The sequence below is a fragment of the Anomaloglossus baeobatrachus genome, chromosome 3 (assembly GCF_048569485.1).
Source record: "Anomaloglossus baeobatrachus isolate aAnoBae1 chromosome 3, aAnoBae1.hap1, whole genome shotgun sequence".
Classification (NCBI taxonomy): Eukaryota; Metazoa; Chordata; class Amphibia; order Anura; family Aromobatidae; genus Anomaloglossus; species Anomaloglossus baeobatrachus.
The window spans coordinates 446,922,156-446,938,015 of record NC_134355.1 but is presented as its reverse complement, the minus strand read 5'-3'; the positions used below and the strand labels follow the sequence as shown (position 1 = coordinate 446,938,015).

Here is a 15,860-nt window from a genome sequence, read left to right as displayed (position 1 = left end):
AGCGTGGGGTGCCCTCTGTTTTGGATTACCAGCCAAGGTGAAGCTGCCAGCTGTGGTCTGCAGGCTGCAGCTGTCTGCTTTACCCCAGCTGGCTACAAAAAGATAGCGGGGACCCCACGTCTGTTTTTTTTTTTCAAATTATTATTTTTTTTTTTGTGGCTAAATACAAGGCTAAGCACCCTTTAGGCTATGTGTCCACGGTAGAATGTTGCTGCGGATTTTTCTGCATGAAAATCCGCGACTTTCGCGGCAAATCCGCACCTTATTTTTGCCGCGGATTTGCCGCGGATTTACCGCGGATTTTGATGCGGATTTTTTTTTTTTCCCCCCATTCTATACCCAAAATCCGCACCAAAATCCGCAACTGTAGTGTGGCCGGAGTGTGCCCCGGGACGTGATCCCCATGCTGCAGATTTTTCCGGATCAAAATCCGCGGCAAATCCGCCACGGAAAAATCCGCAGCATGGACACAGCATTTCCAAAATGACATTGAAATGGCATGGAAGTGCCGCTGCTGCAGAGTTTCGGAAAATCCGCGGTAAATCCGCGGCAAAATCCGCGCAAAATCTGCAGCGTCGGCACATAGCCTTAGTGCCAACATGAAAGTCACTAAAGGGTGCCAGCTTAGAATATGCAGGGAGGTGAGACATTATATAGGTCTTTCTCATCTATTATCTATCTATCCATCTTTCTATCTATCCATTATCTATCCAGCTATTTATCTATCCATCTTTTTATCTATCGATTATCTATTATCCATATTATTTATTGCTGTTGAAGCATTAAAAAACGCAGGGACCCACCTGCAAAAAACACACCAAAAATGCATGCGTTTTTCGATGCGTTATTGGTGCGTTTTTTTTAACGCAGGTGCGCTAATCCTTCACTAAAGAAATTTCTTAAAAAATTTCTTGAGAAAAATCCTTTCTAGTGTGAACATAGCCTTATTGTGTAAAAAAAGCGTTTATCTCTAATGTGATAGTAGCCAAACCCAAGAAATAAACTATATAAATCTGGTATCGCTGTAATTGTACTAACCTCAGGAATAAAGCCGCCTAGTCAATTATACCGCAAGGTGAACGGCATAAAAAATAAATACAGCCAATAATCAAATGCTGTTGATTTGTTCATTCTGCCTTCCGAAGATCACAGTAAGGCTACGCTCACATTTATCCTGCGCTCTACGCCGAGCAGTTAGTTTGGGGTTTATGTGCAAATTTCAGAAAAATGTGATTCAGAGAAAATTCCCAACGGAAACGTTACTGTAATGAGGCAGATTGAGTCACTCTGGACTCTTGTCTGACCTGTGGTCCGGCGGTGTCCATCTTTTTAGGTGTGCACAAAAATGCGTCCAACAACAGTTTTCTGCAGCTTTGAAAAGTATTGCACTGTTGAACAGAGGCTAAATTTAGTCTGAAGTAACTCTGCTGCCTCACTTTAGTGAATGGGGTTTCACCTGAATCACGTATTGCGGAGATGTAGATGGAAACCCTAATGTAAGTGCTCAGCATAGCCCACAGGATAAATTTGAATTAATTCATATTGTTCTGTATCCCAAATTCCCACTAATAGCATTCAACTCAACCTACAAAAAAAAAGCAAGTCCCCACTCAGGGCCATCATCTGTTAATGCAAATATAGGGGGCTTACTCGTTATTGGTCATAAAAAAGCTCTGGAAAAGGGATACGACTCCCCCAAAAAGCGAAAACCCATAAAATCTGCACTACCAAATTACCCCTTCTCTTCTGAGAATCATGATGTGCCTAAACCACAGTTACTGTCCACAGGTTTGTCATTGTATTGAGGTGAGCCCACTTTATTTACAGGGTGTGTGTCTCAAAAAGCATGAGCCGGGCACAATATATGGGCAGTACAATGTAATGGCCACTACAGGGGTTAATGTGCAATTTTTAATTATGTAATATTCACTGCTTTGACTCCATGGGTGTATTCTAGAGAAAAAAAAAATCATCAATACACCCATCACTCAGCAATATCCATTGCTGCTAGTTTCTGGAAAACACCCATGAAGTCAAAATAGTCACTACAGCTGTAGATAAATTCAGATTGTATCATTTCCAAAAAGGGGACACCTGATGGAGGATATTGTTTTTTCTAGCACTTCAGGGCGCTGTATATGAAATCCACAAACTATTGTAGGAAAATCTATGCTTCAAAAGTCAAATAACGCTCCCTCCCTTCTGAGCCCTCCTGTGTGGCCAAACAGTACTATACAGTCACATGTGGGGTAGTGCCACGTTCAAGAGAGGTTCTGCAACACATTATGGGGCTTTTTTACCTACTCCCCTTGTGAAAATTAAAAATCTGGGGCTAAAACAACATTTTAGTGGAAAAAAAAAAATGGGGTCACTTGTGAGGGATTTAAGTTGTTCTGTCACCTCAAGAGCTTTGCCAATGTGACATGGAAACCGAAAACGATTCCAGACATCTCTGAAGTGCAATATGGCGCTCCCTCCCTTCTCAGCTTCGCACTAAACCTCAACAGTGCTTCCTGATTACATGGAGGGTATTCTTACACTCAGGAAAAATGGCACAAACTGTATGGTCCATTTTTTCTTAATAGCCCTCATGAAAATTAAAAACTTGTGGCTAAAACAACAACATTTTAGTGGTAAAAATATAATTATTCCTCTCTTCATCGCCCAATAGTAAAAAAAAAAATTGTTGCAGACCTGTTGTGTCAATATGTTCACGGTTTAAAAAAAAACAACAATTATTTGGTATAATCATGTATGTAAAGGTCCAGTCTATCACAATATAGTGGATTTTCAGTCACCAAGCCTCCCTAAAAATATTAAAGGAAAAAAAAGTTGTATTATCCCAAAATGGTGAGAATTAACGAGATACCACACCACACAAAAAACAAGTCCTCATCCTAGCATTGAAAGGAAAAAAAAAAATTCTAAATGTAAAAAATAAAAAAAAAACATGCAAGTTTGGTATCGCCATAATCATATGTACCTGCAGAATTATATTGACCGGTCAACTTTACCAATCAATGAACACTGTAAAAACAAAACCCAAACAACGGCAGAATTAAATGTTCTTTTCACCATTTCATCACACTTGGAGTGATTTTCTCCCATTTTCAGTACATTGTATGGTAAAATGAATGGTGTCACTTAAAACTACAAGTTGTCACACAAGAAACAAGCCCTGATACGTGACAGAAAAAAAAAATTGTTATTTCTCCAGAAAGTGGAGGGGGAGGAGAGATTGAAATGCAAAAACTAAAAATTGCCCATTCCTTAAGGCTATGTGCGCACTTTGCTTTTTACCTGCTTTTTACCTGCTTTTTACCTGCTTTTTCAACTGCAGCGTTTAATGCCAAAATGGTTGTGTTCTGCTTTTCAAGCAAAGTCTATGGGAATTTGGTTTTCTTGTCCGCACTTTGCAGTTCAAACTGCAGCCTTTTTGTGGCAGAACTTTGGTCAAAAACTCACCTTTGCAGGGCAAAACCCAAATGGCAAAAACAAAAACAGGACAATTGTTTTTGCCATTTGGGTTTTACCCTGCAGGTAAAAAGCAGGTAAAAAGCAAAGTGCGCACATAGCCTTAGTGATTAAAGAAGCACAAACCTCTTAATGAATTCAGCGCATCTTACTCTATGCACAATTGCACACTTCATTAAGACTGGAGCACAAAACACCAGTCTTCATGGATCAGACCCAATGACTACAGGATAGCCATTAGTAAATAGTTACTTTTAGAAAGCAATAATTAACGAACAAGATGAACTGCAATAATCCATAGCTACAGACAACATCATGAAAGTTCAGTAACAGCTGTGGAAATCACAAACTACTGAATTCCCTCTGCTGGCCGTTCAGGGAACAACATGAAGAAATCACATCTGAAAACTGGCCTTGGCCGGTTTCAGATGTCTGTGTTTAATCAGATACAAGTCACATGCATGGCTATGGCTATACGTGTGTCATACATGTGTCATGTGTGTGTCACGCATATGTCACATCGGTGTTTGCATACGTGTCACATGTACCGGAGAAAACAAGGGTATTTTAAATAAAAAGATTTTTGTATATTTACTTTATTCCAGCGCTGTTTTCTTTGGCTCTGCTGTCTCCCGCTCCTGACATCCACTCATTATACTCCTAGAATATTCACCGCAGTGAGGACCTGGAAGCCGGAGCATTGAGCGGACAGCGATGTGTACAGCACCGCCGAGGACAGCATTGTGGGGACAGGCGAGTGTTCACAAAGATAGTGTGTGTGTGCAGTGACGTCCAGGAGGTCATTGGAGTTTTCAATGAACTCTGATGACACCCCTGCGACACCCCGCGCTACAGCGGGTGTCAGGACAGTGACTTCACGGGTTCATCAGAGTTCATTGAGAACTCTGATGAGTCTCTGATGCTGTTCCTACGATGATCCGGCTTCCAGGTCCTCACTACACACACAGACACACACATAGACCATACATGTATACACTGAGCACATATACACACATATGTATACACACATAGCAGACACACATGGATACACCCAAGCACATACACACACATCAGTGTATACATGCATGTGTACACTGAACACACACACACACACACACACACCTGCATACTCACCTGTCCCTAAGCAATGCGGTCCCCCGGCACTGAAGTCCCCAGCTCTGCTCCTGCTTCCTACTCCTCAGTGCAGTGAATAGTCAATGAATATAATGAGCGGTGGTCAGAAGCGGGAGGCAGCTGAGCCGAAGAACACAATGCTGGATACAGGTAAATATAGAAAATATTTTTATTTAAAAGACCCGTGTTTTCTACGGTACGTGTCCCACTGATGTCACACGGATCACATCAATATGCAGTTCGTGTGACACTTGTGCTGCCGGAGAAAAAACGGACATGCCTGCGTGTGTGCGTGCGGGGCCACAAAGGGTCACACGGTCTGTGTGAAAACACGGAAGTGTATAACTTTATAGAATAACATGAGTACGTGTGGCATCAGTGTTAAAAACATTAGGATTAAAGGGGTTGTCCAGCATTGGGCTGCACGTCTGCAGTCACTCTGTCACTGCAGACTTGAGAATCCTCACACCGGACAAACGGCACAGAATCCTCAGTGTCCGGAGCGGTCGACAAGTGCGATTTGCATGTATGTGGTCACGTACCAACTAGATGTGTGTGACCTCGTACAATGCAAATAAATTGAGCAAGGCTGGATATAGTTTAGTTGGAAGGTGGCCAGTATTATCCATATCACATACTTGGTCATGTGCAGCCCTGCAGAATAGTCACAGTGCAGAGTGCGAGCGCTGTATGGATTTACAAGTCGGCAGTCACATGAACTGATGGCAGACTTGTAGCCTAAAGGCTGCTTTACACCAGACAATCTATCGTGCGATAGATCGTCGGGGTCACGGTTTTTGTGACGCACATCCGGCATCGCTGGCGATGCCGGCCTGTGTGACACCTCCTAGCGACGCAGTATCGCTCACAAATCGTAAGTCGTGTACTGCTCGCTAGGTTCCATAATATCGTTTAATTTAGTTGTTCATGGTTTCCGGGGTAGCACACGCCGCTCCGTGTGACACCCCGGGAACGATGAACAGCAGCCTCACCTGCGTCACGCGGCCGCCGCCGGCTATGTGAAGGAAGGAGGTGGGCGGGATGTTTACGTCCCGCTCATCTCCGCCCCCTCCGCTTCCAATGGACGGCGGCCGTGTGACGTTGCTGTGACGCCGAACGTCCCTCCCACTCCAGGAAGTGGACGTTCGCCGCCCACAGCGAGGGTCGCACGAGAGGTAAGTATGTGTGACGGGGGTTACCGACTTTTTGCGCCACGGGCAGCGATTTGCCCGTGACGCAAAAAGGACGGAGGCGGGTACGATCGATTGTGAAATTGCACAATCGGTCGTACCGTGTAAAGCAGCCTTAAGGCCATACAACCCCTTTAATGTAATTTGAGCTTCCGATTTAATAAATATAGGAGAAAATGTTTGTGGTTTGGAGAAAGAAGGATAGAGATTGTTGAAAACCAACAGGTTTCACTTTTTCCCCCTATTTTGAGATAAGCAACCATAAATAAATATTTTTTTCCAAAATGAATATAAAAACTTGCTTAATCTGAAAGAATGTTAATGAAAAAATCAGGAGTATATAGTTATTTTATGTATACAAGCCAGAATTAGAAAGACAGCATTACTTCAAATTAAAATGGCAGAAACATCACTGGTTTTGCCACATTGACGTTAACCTCTTCACAAAATCAGCCGAACGGATATGGCACATGTTGAACACAGGCGTATGGAGCGGGCAACGGAAGCAGATGCTGGCTCTGTAACACCAGCGATTGGAGTTTATTGCTGCCGTTGATCTTTTACAGCGGCATTTTGGCGCGCGTTCCTCATGACACCCATCAACCCTGTGACGTGATTGCAGGGTGTCCTAGGCCCTATGACTCATGTTGGAGCTGTAGTGAAGCCCATGTACAAACCGGTTTTGATAGAAAACGATGGCTACATACAAAAATAATATTTACGGCAATACAATAGTAACAAAAAAATAAAACTAAATCTGAAGATTGATCGTTCAAATCAACTTAGAGACTTACAAAGTAAAAAAAACACCTAAATATGTGAAAATGAAAAAAAAATAAATCAAACATTCAGTATTACAATATCTATAAGGTCTTGTCAAAAAATATAAAATTTATTTAACTGGTAGAATAAACTCTTAAAAAGGAAAAGAAAAAAAAAATTCTTTTTTTATTTTAAAAGCAGTAAAGAGCATCAAAAGAATATGTATTTGGCATCATTTTTTGCAGAGCTGGAGTGGTGCTTCTAATCTAGGGTCCCATGCCTCCGGCGTCTCACCACTTACGGATCCCGCTCTAGTTCAGCAGTGCCATGGCTGAAAATCAGAAGTTATGTCACGTGCTCTCAATAGAAGTCTATGAGAGCAAGAAAGAGGCTCTCAGACTATCATGGAGCGAGTCAGGAGGTTACAACTCAATGTAACCATACAGCCACTGGAAGGTTACAAACTGCTGGATACCGATGGGAGCTGCGGTGATAGAAAGATAAGACAGTGGCAGGGGAGTATAAGAGTAGGGCCAAGAAACTTAGATTTAAAGCACCACTCCAGAGGTGAAATAAAGAAAACAAATGTTGGAGTGGTGCTGTAAAATCATGTTAACCTGCAAATACATACCAAGATATTTTTAAAGAAAACCTGTCAGGTGAAAATATGCACTCAGAACCACGAGCAGATCTGGGTGCATATTGCTAATCCCGGCCTAACTGTCCCTGTATACACTAGCATGGATAAAGAGATCTTTAGAAAAAGTATTTTTAAAGATCTTTTATCGTATGCTAATGAGCACGGGGACTAGTCCCCTGGGCATTAGTTCCCTTACTAGTCGGCTCCATTAGCATGTTAACCAAATAACAAAGGTAGATCTTGCACAGCTTAGGGTTACCTTTAAGATTCCAGTGGCAGTGGGAAGGCGGCTTCAGTCAGTCATATAGCGCCGAGTCTGAGGAGGTGCCCACTCCAAAAGAAGCTCATATCCAAGGCAAATTCACATTTGAAGAAGAGAAAAATGAGCGGCTCCACTCCAGGGTGCATAAAAAAATTTCGGCTTTATTTTATGAAAAGGTGTATATTAAAAAAGCAGCGGAAAAGCAGTGTGCAGGTCGACGGCACAATATAAAGCCGGGTGTATGCGTTCCGGCTTCAAACTGAAGTGATGTGCATGACCGAACCTCCTGGGTCATGCGCACTGGGCCGAAATCCAGGAGTAGGAGGCGATGGGTGCAGAGAGATGAGTGAGATCATCCTCTGACGCTGGGCATTCATTAACATATTAGTATGCCCACAGGAGGGTGCTAAGATGCTAAGATGCTAATGGAGCCTACTAGCCAGTGGTACTAATGCCCAGGGGACTAGTCCCCGTGCTCATTAGCATATGATATAAGATCTTTAGAAATACTTTTTCTAAAGATCTCTTTATCTATGCTAGTGTATACAGGGACGGTTAGGCAGAGATTGGTAATATTCACCAGATCTGCTTGTGGTTCTGGGTGCATAGTGCACCTGACAGGTTCCCTTTAAAGGGAACCTGTCAGCAGAAATGTCCCCTAAAACCTAACAGATTCCCCCTCTGCAGCTCCTGGGCTGCATTCTATAAAGGTCCCTGTTATGATTGTGCCCACTTTCTGACCGAAAAAAAGTGTTTATAAAGTTGTACCTTTTTGCTTCTGATTCTGTAAATCTGTCACGGGGGCGGGCTGCCTGATGGCCCGTTATTCTGCCCCCTGGTCCTGTATGCCGCCCCTATCGCTGATTTCAATACTTCTGGACGCCGCCCACTGCTCCAGCCATCCCTGCGCATGCCCAGTGCTCATCTCTCGTGGATGAGCACTGTGCCTAGCGTCACCGCTGGTGACGTGCACGCAGGGTTAAGATTATGGGCGGTGCTGTGATGTTTATTCCTAAGCAACCGCCCATAATCGCGGGACCGCGCTTTCCCCCTCGGCCTGCTTCGTTCTGCACAAGCGCGCTGCTGCTGACCCCCACGTCACCTCCTTCCCCATCTTGCCCCGAGGCAGGAAATAGATGGGAAGAGCGCGGAAGCAGGAAGCACGAAGCAGGCCGAGGGGGGAATGCGCGGTCCCGCGATTATGGGCGGTTGCTTAGGAATAAACATCACAGCACCGCCCATAATCTTAACCCTGCGTGCACGTCACCAGCGGTGACGCTGGGCACAGTGCTCATCCACGAGAGATGAGCACTGGGCATGCGCAGGGATGGCTGGAGCAGTGGGGCGGCGTCCAGAAGTATTGAAATCAGCAATGGGGGCGGCATACAGGACCAGGGGGCAGAATAACGGCCATCAGGCAGCCCGCCCCCGTGACAGATTTACAGAATCAGAAGCCAAAAAGGTACAACTTTATAAACACTTTTTTTCGGTCAGAAAGTGGGCACAATCATAACAGGGACCTTTATAGAATGCAGCCCAGGAGCTGCAGAGGGGGAATCTGTTAGGTTTTAGGGGACATTTCTGCTGACAGGTTCCCTTTAAATTGCACATACAAATTAAATCCAAACCAATGTCTTTTTGTTTCTATTTTAGCCCATGATGATTTTTTTCTTGATTTCAGTACAATAAATAGTAAATTAAATGGTGATATTTAAAATTACAATACACACTGCAAAAACCAAGCCCTCATCCGACAATATTAAAGGGAACCAACCACCAGGATTTTCGTATATAAGCTAAAGCCAGTGCTATACTGGCACTATCAGGCTGATTCTCTACATACCTGTAGTAGTCAGCTCGGATGTTTAGGTTTTGAAATCCAAGAAAGTGAAGTTTGTAAAATGAGCAGCTTCTTGAGTGACAGTTGCACTGGAGCAGATCATATATTCATAGTTATCCCCTCCCCCCTGTTAGAATTAGCATAAACATTATTACAAACGACTCACTTTGTCTAGCAGGACCTGTGGTGAGGTCATACCCATATGACCTGGTATCCAGCTTTGGTGGCTGAGGCCCCGCCCCTTCTGGTCATATGGGTATGACCTCACCACAGGTCCTGCTAGACAAAGTGAGTCGTTTGTATAATGTTTATGCTAATTCTAACAGGGGGAGGGGATAACTATGAATATATGATCTGCTCCAGTGCAACTGTCACTCAAGAAGCTGCTCATTTTACAAACTTCACTTTCTTGGATTTCAAAACCTAAACATCTGAGCTCACCACTACAGGTATGTATAGAATCAGCCTGATAGTGCCCAGCATAGCACTGGCTTTAGGCTATATATGAAAATCCTGGTGATTGGTTCCCTTTAAATAAAAAAAAAGTTATGGTTTCTGGATAATGGGGCCTGAAAAAAGGATTGTAATGTGAATGGATTAAGTAATATTTCCTACTAACATATCTAGTCTAGCACACAGAATAAAGTGTGTAACAAACCTACATTCATGTAGGGAAGAGGTTAAATAATAACAATGGGTTTTTTAGAAGAAAAAATTACAAAATAAAAGAACAGAAAAATAGAAGTGCTGTCAGCCAAAAGAAATACTCTGTCATGTCTGACAATATTTGCACTGGAGTACTAATGTTTAATCATTATGGAATGTACTTTCTCCATTCACTTTGCATCTGTCTATAGAGCATGCAGAACTGTGGATATAACGTGGTGAGATGTCGCACACCCAATTCTGTACAGATTCTCTGCTTTATGCCAATAAGTGGGGAGAAAAGTGCTCAATTCAGAACAGTCTTACTGATCACACTAAGGCCACACGAGCGTATAGTAACGTAAACCTCAAATGCTTTACTATTTGTAACATACACCAAGCAGGACCAACGCTTTATTCTCCACTGCTCCAGTCTCGATGTTTTGGTTGGACATTACGTCTCAAACTCACTCTAAATGCAGCAACCAACCAAAGTTCAGAGGCTCTGGCGATGTAGACTGAATGGGCCCCCAAGCCCAGGCTGATTGGCTAAATCAGTGATGTACGCGGAAGGGATGACATTACCATGTAGCCAAAACAGACTGGAGTAGCGGTGAAGAGCCGCCGTGGAGGGCGTTGTTTGTTATGGTTTGATTTGTTTTATATATATGTTTAACAAAGTGTTGGGGATCTGCGTTTTTAAAACCCCTTTAAACAGAGGTCATTGTCCCAGTTTGTCCCTGGCTTTTGCTAAACCTCACTTTGATCCATTTCTTTAACATCACTCCCTGCTAATCATTTTCTACTTTCTCTTATGACTCAAGTACCCGCTGCAGCCCAGTCCTCCATGGCTATCACTTTCTCCTCCTTCCTACTGTCAATCTCATCCCCATTGATGTAGGGTGGCATCATGGGACTTGATAAGTAAGGTGGTAAGATTCCTGCTTTGATGTAAATCAGCAACTTGTCATCCTCCTAAAAGCGATAGATAAGGGGAAGGACAATCTACAGCCCTCCAAGGATAGTTTCAAGTCAGAGGAGCATATCTTCTTGGAGTGCTGCAGATAAGCTTACTCCTTCGCTTTGTTACTGTGACTAGTACGCACTGCGACCTGTGTCACAAATTGCCGGACATTACAGTGCCACCTTCTACTGTAATGGACAGAGTAAAGAATAGACATTTCAGAAGAAAAAAAAAAAAAACCCCAAAAAAACAAAAGACTAATTAAACAAAAGCAAACATTATCGTCATTATTGATTAGGCAAGGAGGACTTAGAGAAAAAAAACCTGAAGTGGGGTGTCTCTCTCTCCCCATCGTCCACTACATCCGAACACGTTGTTGTTACCTCCAGTCCAAGCCATTCAAATACTGCAAGCGGCGGCTCGTACTGGGCTGAGCACCGAGCGTACCCGAGCACAGCAATGCTCAACAGACTGGTGTTCATACATAAAGCACCCGAACTCCAAACTCGAATTGTTTTGTGAATGGTATGAACACCAAACCTCAGGTTCACTAATCTCTTATCCAGACATATTTCTAAAACTTTCAAGGCTTTATATTTTACCATTTTGTGGCCTTATTTATATATTCCCAGAATCATCCTCCGATCTAGTGCAACTGGCTGAACAAGGTGTGTGTGTTTATGTAAGATATTCTAGCCGGATCCCAAATGCATTATCACTTATTGACACGTTCTTACTACCTTTTTTTCTATTTCTCTTTTATTGTTGATACAGGAATCAGACGGCACTGGTGACCAGCACTAGTTAGACTGCAGTGTACAGTATCACAAAAGACTGTGAAAACATAAGTGTTATTGGAGTAAGTTAAAACACTCAGGTCTTTTGTAAAAAGGGAAAGGATTTGAAGCTTTTGTTGTTTACACGACCAAGGAGCTAACCGAATTCAATAACCTGGGTGTGTTTGTGTGGCTTAATATTTTCTGAATGTAAATGAAAGAAATGCTTCCACAAGAGGATGAGCCGTAGTCACGATAGTTTCCGTGTTCAGGAACAGGTCTTATGATCAGTCATTATCGGCAGGTCATAAACTCACCCACATTGGATCAGCCACGTCATAATCCTGCATCCTGAAGCAATCCATGCTAATTTCAATCTTATTTGTAGGACCTTTTTCTGTGGGATCACTGGAAAAATTCAAGTCTATGGGTTGTACAGAATGCATTGGTCTGTGGAAGAATAAAGAATGAAAGCATTTGTTAACAAGTAACAAAACACATTGGTTAAGCACAATCAAAACTGAGTAAATATAGGAGGGGGGGGGACAATCCTACTGAAAACAGTGATTCCCAATGTGTGTGCATTGGGTTTCCTAAAATGTAATTTGTTGCTGACTTTAAAGGGAACCTGTCAGCTCCAAAAATGCTATTTACTTGCAGATAGACTGGTGATCTTCAGATAAATAGCATTTTATACTTGTCTAGCTGGCTTACTGAAAGTGTAGCTACAGGGAGAAATTAAGTTATATTCTCCCTGCAGCCAAACACTTCCAATCATCGGGATGTGCGGGGCTCTATCAGGTTCTAACAATAAGTATTTGGTGAGTTTTTGATGTTGCAGATTTTCAGCAGCATTTCTTCACTTATTAGCAAAATTTGGTTACTTGTGTTTTTTTCATTGCATGTCACATTTTAAATAAAACTGCTTTGCATTTTCATACTTCCTAGTTTTTGGTTTTTGACAGCAGTCCCTATTGCAGCTTCCTGCACCACACTAATGACTTGAAGCGAGCAGCTGCAGGGAGAATAAAACTTCATTTTCTCCCTTGAGCCATGCTTCCAGTAACACAGTAAAACATGACATATGCTGTTTACCTGATTATTATGGCAGGGTTTTACTGGCACTCATACCTGGCAGACTCTGAGGTCATTGTTTGAAAGTCAGTTGCCATGACAACACAGCAGCCAGTGATGTCACGCGAGGGTGGTAACCATTTAAAATGCCATGGTCTTTATTGATCACGATATTTTCAAGATGGGGTTAGGGATGGGGATCGGGAAGGCGTAAAGTCAGAGCTGCATTATGTGGCTCATCTAATTACAGCTATGTGACCAAAATGTTTAATGAGGTTATGATAAGCAGCACATGTCCAACCAGTCTTTATGCACTCAAATCTGCAATGTGGGTTAAACAGAGAGTATATTTTCTGCCCCTAAAATTGCATCCATTTGCAGGAAAATAGGGAAAACGCCAGTGAAAACCGCAGAAACAATTGACATGTCAATTGTTTGGTACAGTTTTTTTTCTGCACCAAAATCTGCAAGGAAAAAATTTGCAACGTGGGCAAAGCAGTTCAGGATGCTCATAGTCTTTGCTGGAATGTATTTTCCCTTGCATATTGATTAAAATCTGAAAGGAAAAAAAAAAAAAATCGCAGCGCAAGCATACTGCGTTAGGCCCTTTTCAGATGCCTGTGTTTAAACAGGTGTAAGCCACATGTACCGGTATGGTCAAATGTGTGACATCCGTGTGTCATACGTGTGTCGTCCATGTGACGTCTGTGTGTGCATACGTGTGACATCCATGTGACTGGTACCGGTAAAAAAATGCATGATACTGAAATGAATGGGTTTTTTTTAATGTGGAAAAGATAGGCAAAGCCTGAAAAAGTATAGATAAAACAAATAAAATAGATAAATAAAACAGATAAAATAGACAGAAAGAAAGAACAGATAGAGATAGCTAGCTTGGCCAGCTGTTTTACAGCATTTTTATTAAAAAAAAAAAAAATATGATGTGGGGTCCCCATGGTACAGTAGACAACTGGGGGCTGATATTAGGATGGGAAGGGCCATGGTTATTTGGCCCTTTCCAGCCTAAAAATAGCAGCCCACAGCCACCCCAGAAATGGCACATCCATTAGATGCGCCAATTCTGGTGCTTGACCAGGCTCTTCCCATTGCCCTGATGTGGTGGCACACGGATTAATATTCGTGGGGTTAATGCCAGCTCCAGCTGACATCAAGCCCTGGTATTAGTAATGTGTGGCGTCTAGCAGACACCGCCATAACTAATACAGTAGTTGAAAGGAGAATAAAAGAAGGGAATTTTGTTTACTTACCGTAAATTCCTTTTCTTCTAGCTCCAATTGGGAGACCCAGACAGTGGGTGTATAGCTACTGCCTCTGGAGGCCGCACAAAGAACTACACTTAAAAGTGTAAGGCCCCTCCCCTTCTGGCTATACACCCTCCCGTAGGAGTACGGATTCCTCAGTTTTAGTACCAAAGCAAGAAGGAGGAAAGCCAATAACAGTTTCAAAAACAAATTCAATCCGATAACAAGATCGGAGAACTTAAGAAACAACATGAACAACATGTGCACCCGAAAAACGAAACCCTAAGAACAAATAGGGCGGGTGCTGGGTCTCCCAATTGGAGCTAGAAGAAAAGGAATTTACGGTAAGTAAACAAAATTCCCTTCTTCTTTTTCGCTCCTAATTGGGAGACCCAGACAGTGGGACGTCCAAAAGCAGTCCCTGGGTGGGTAAAAAGATACCACATGAACGGGCTGTCAGACAGCCCTTTCCTACAGGTGGGCCACCGCCGCCTGAAGGACCTGTCTACCTAGGCTGGCATCTGCCGAAGCGTAGGTATGCACTTGATAGTGTTTGGTAAACGTGTGCAGACTCGACCAGGTAGCCGCCTGGCACACCTGCTGAGCCGTAGCCTGATGCCGCAATGCCCAGGACGCACCCACGGCTCTGGTAGAATGGGCCTTCAGTCCAGATGGAATCGGAAGCCCAGCAGAACGGTATGTGTGAAGAATTGGTTCCTTGATCCACCGCGCCAGGGTGGATTTGGAAGCTTGCGATCCCTTATGCTGACCAGCGACTAGGACAAAGAGCGCATCAGAACGGCGTAGAGACGCCGTGCGAGAAATGTAAATCCTGAGTGCTCTCACCAGGTCCAACAGATGTAAACCTTTTTCAAATTGGTGAACTGGATGCGGACACAAAGATGGCAAAGTGATATCCTGATTGAGATGAAAGGAAGAAACCACCTTGGGAGAAAACTCTGGAATTGGACGCAGTACTACCTTGTCTTGGTGAAACACCAGGAAGGGAGATTTGCAAGATAACGCCGCTAGCTCGGACACTCTTCGAAGAGACGTGACCGCCACAAGAAAAACTACTTTTTGTGAAAGCCGAGAAAGGGAAACCTCTTTCAAAGGCTCGAAAGGCGGCTTCTGGAGAGCAATGAGAACCTTGTTTAGATCCCAGGGTTCCAATGGCCGTCTGTAAGGAGGAACGATATGACAAACTCCTTGGAGAAACGTGCGTACTTTAGAAAGCCGTGCCAAGCGCTTCTGAAAGAATACGGATAGCGCGGAGACTTGACCCTTAAGAGAGCTAAGCGACAAACCTTTTTCCAACCCAGACTGCAGGAAGGAAGAAAAATTGGCAATGCAAATGGCCAGGGAGAAAACCCTTGAGCCAAGCACCAAGCTAAGAATATCTTCCACGTCCTGTGATAGATCTTAGCTGAGGATGGTTTTCTAGCCTGTCTCATTGTGGCAACAACTTCATGAGATAAACCTGAGGCCGCTAGGATCCAGGACTCAATGGCCACACAGTCAGGTTCAGGGCCGCAGAATTCAGATGGAAAAACGGCCCTTGAGACAGCAAATCTGGACGGTCTGGTAGTGCCCACGGTTGGCCTACCGTGAGATGCCACAGATCCGGTACCACGACCTTCTTGGCCAGTCTGGAGCGACGAGAATGGCTCGATGGCAGTCGGACCTGATTTTCCGGAGAACTCTGGGTAACAATGCTAGAGGTGGGAACACATAGGGGAGTCGGAATTGCGACCAATCCTGAACCAAGGCGTCTGCCGCCAGCGCTCGGTGATCGTGAGACCGTGCCATGAAAACTGGGACCTTGTTGTTGTGCCGT

At 43.6% G+C, this 15,860-nt stretch overlaps 1 protein-coding gene across 11 annotated transcripts in view; it reads right to left on the bottom strand.

Moving 5' to 3' along the window:
- The window catches only part of TP63 (tumor protein p63), a 314,554-nt gene that overhangs the window by 142,278 nt on the left and 156,416 nt on the right, over positions 1 to 15,860 (bottom strand). For all 11 annotated transcript variants that reach the window (XM_075340463.1, XM_075340465.1, XM_075340467.1 and 8 more), the window contains exon 3: positions 12,005 to 12,137. In XM_075340463.1, the coding sequence (XP_075196578.1) occupies positions 12,005 to 12,137 (133 nt within the window). The remainder of the gene's footprint in view (positions 1 to 12,004; positions 12,138 to 15,860) is intronic.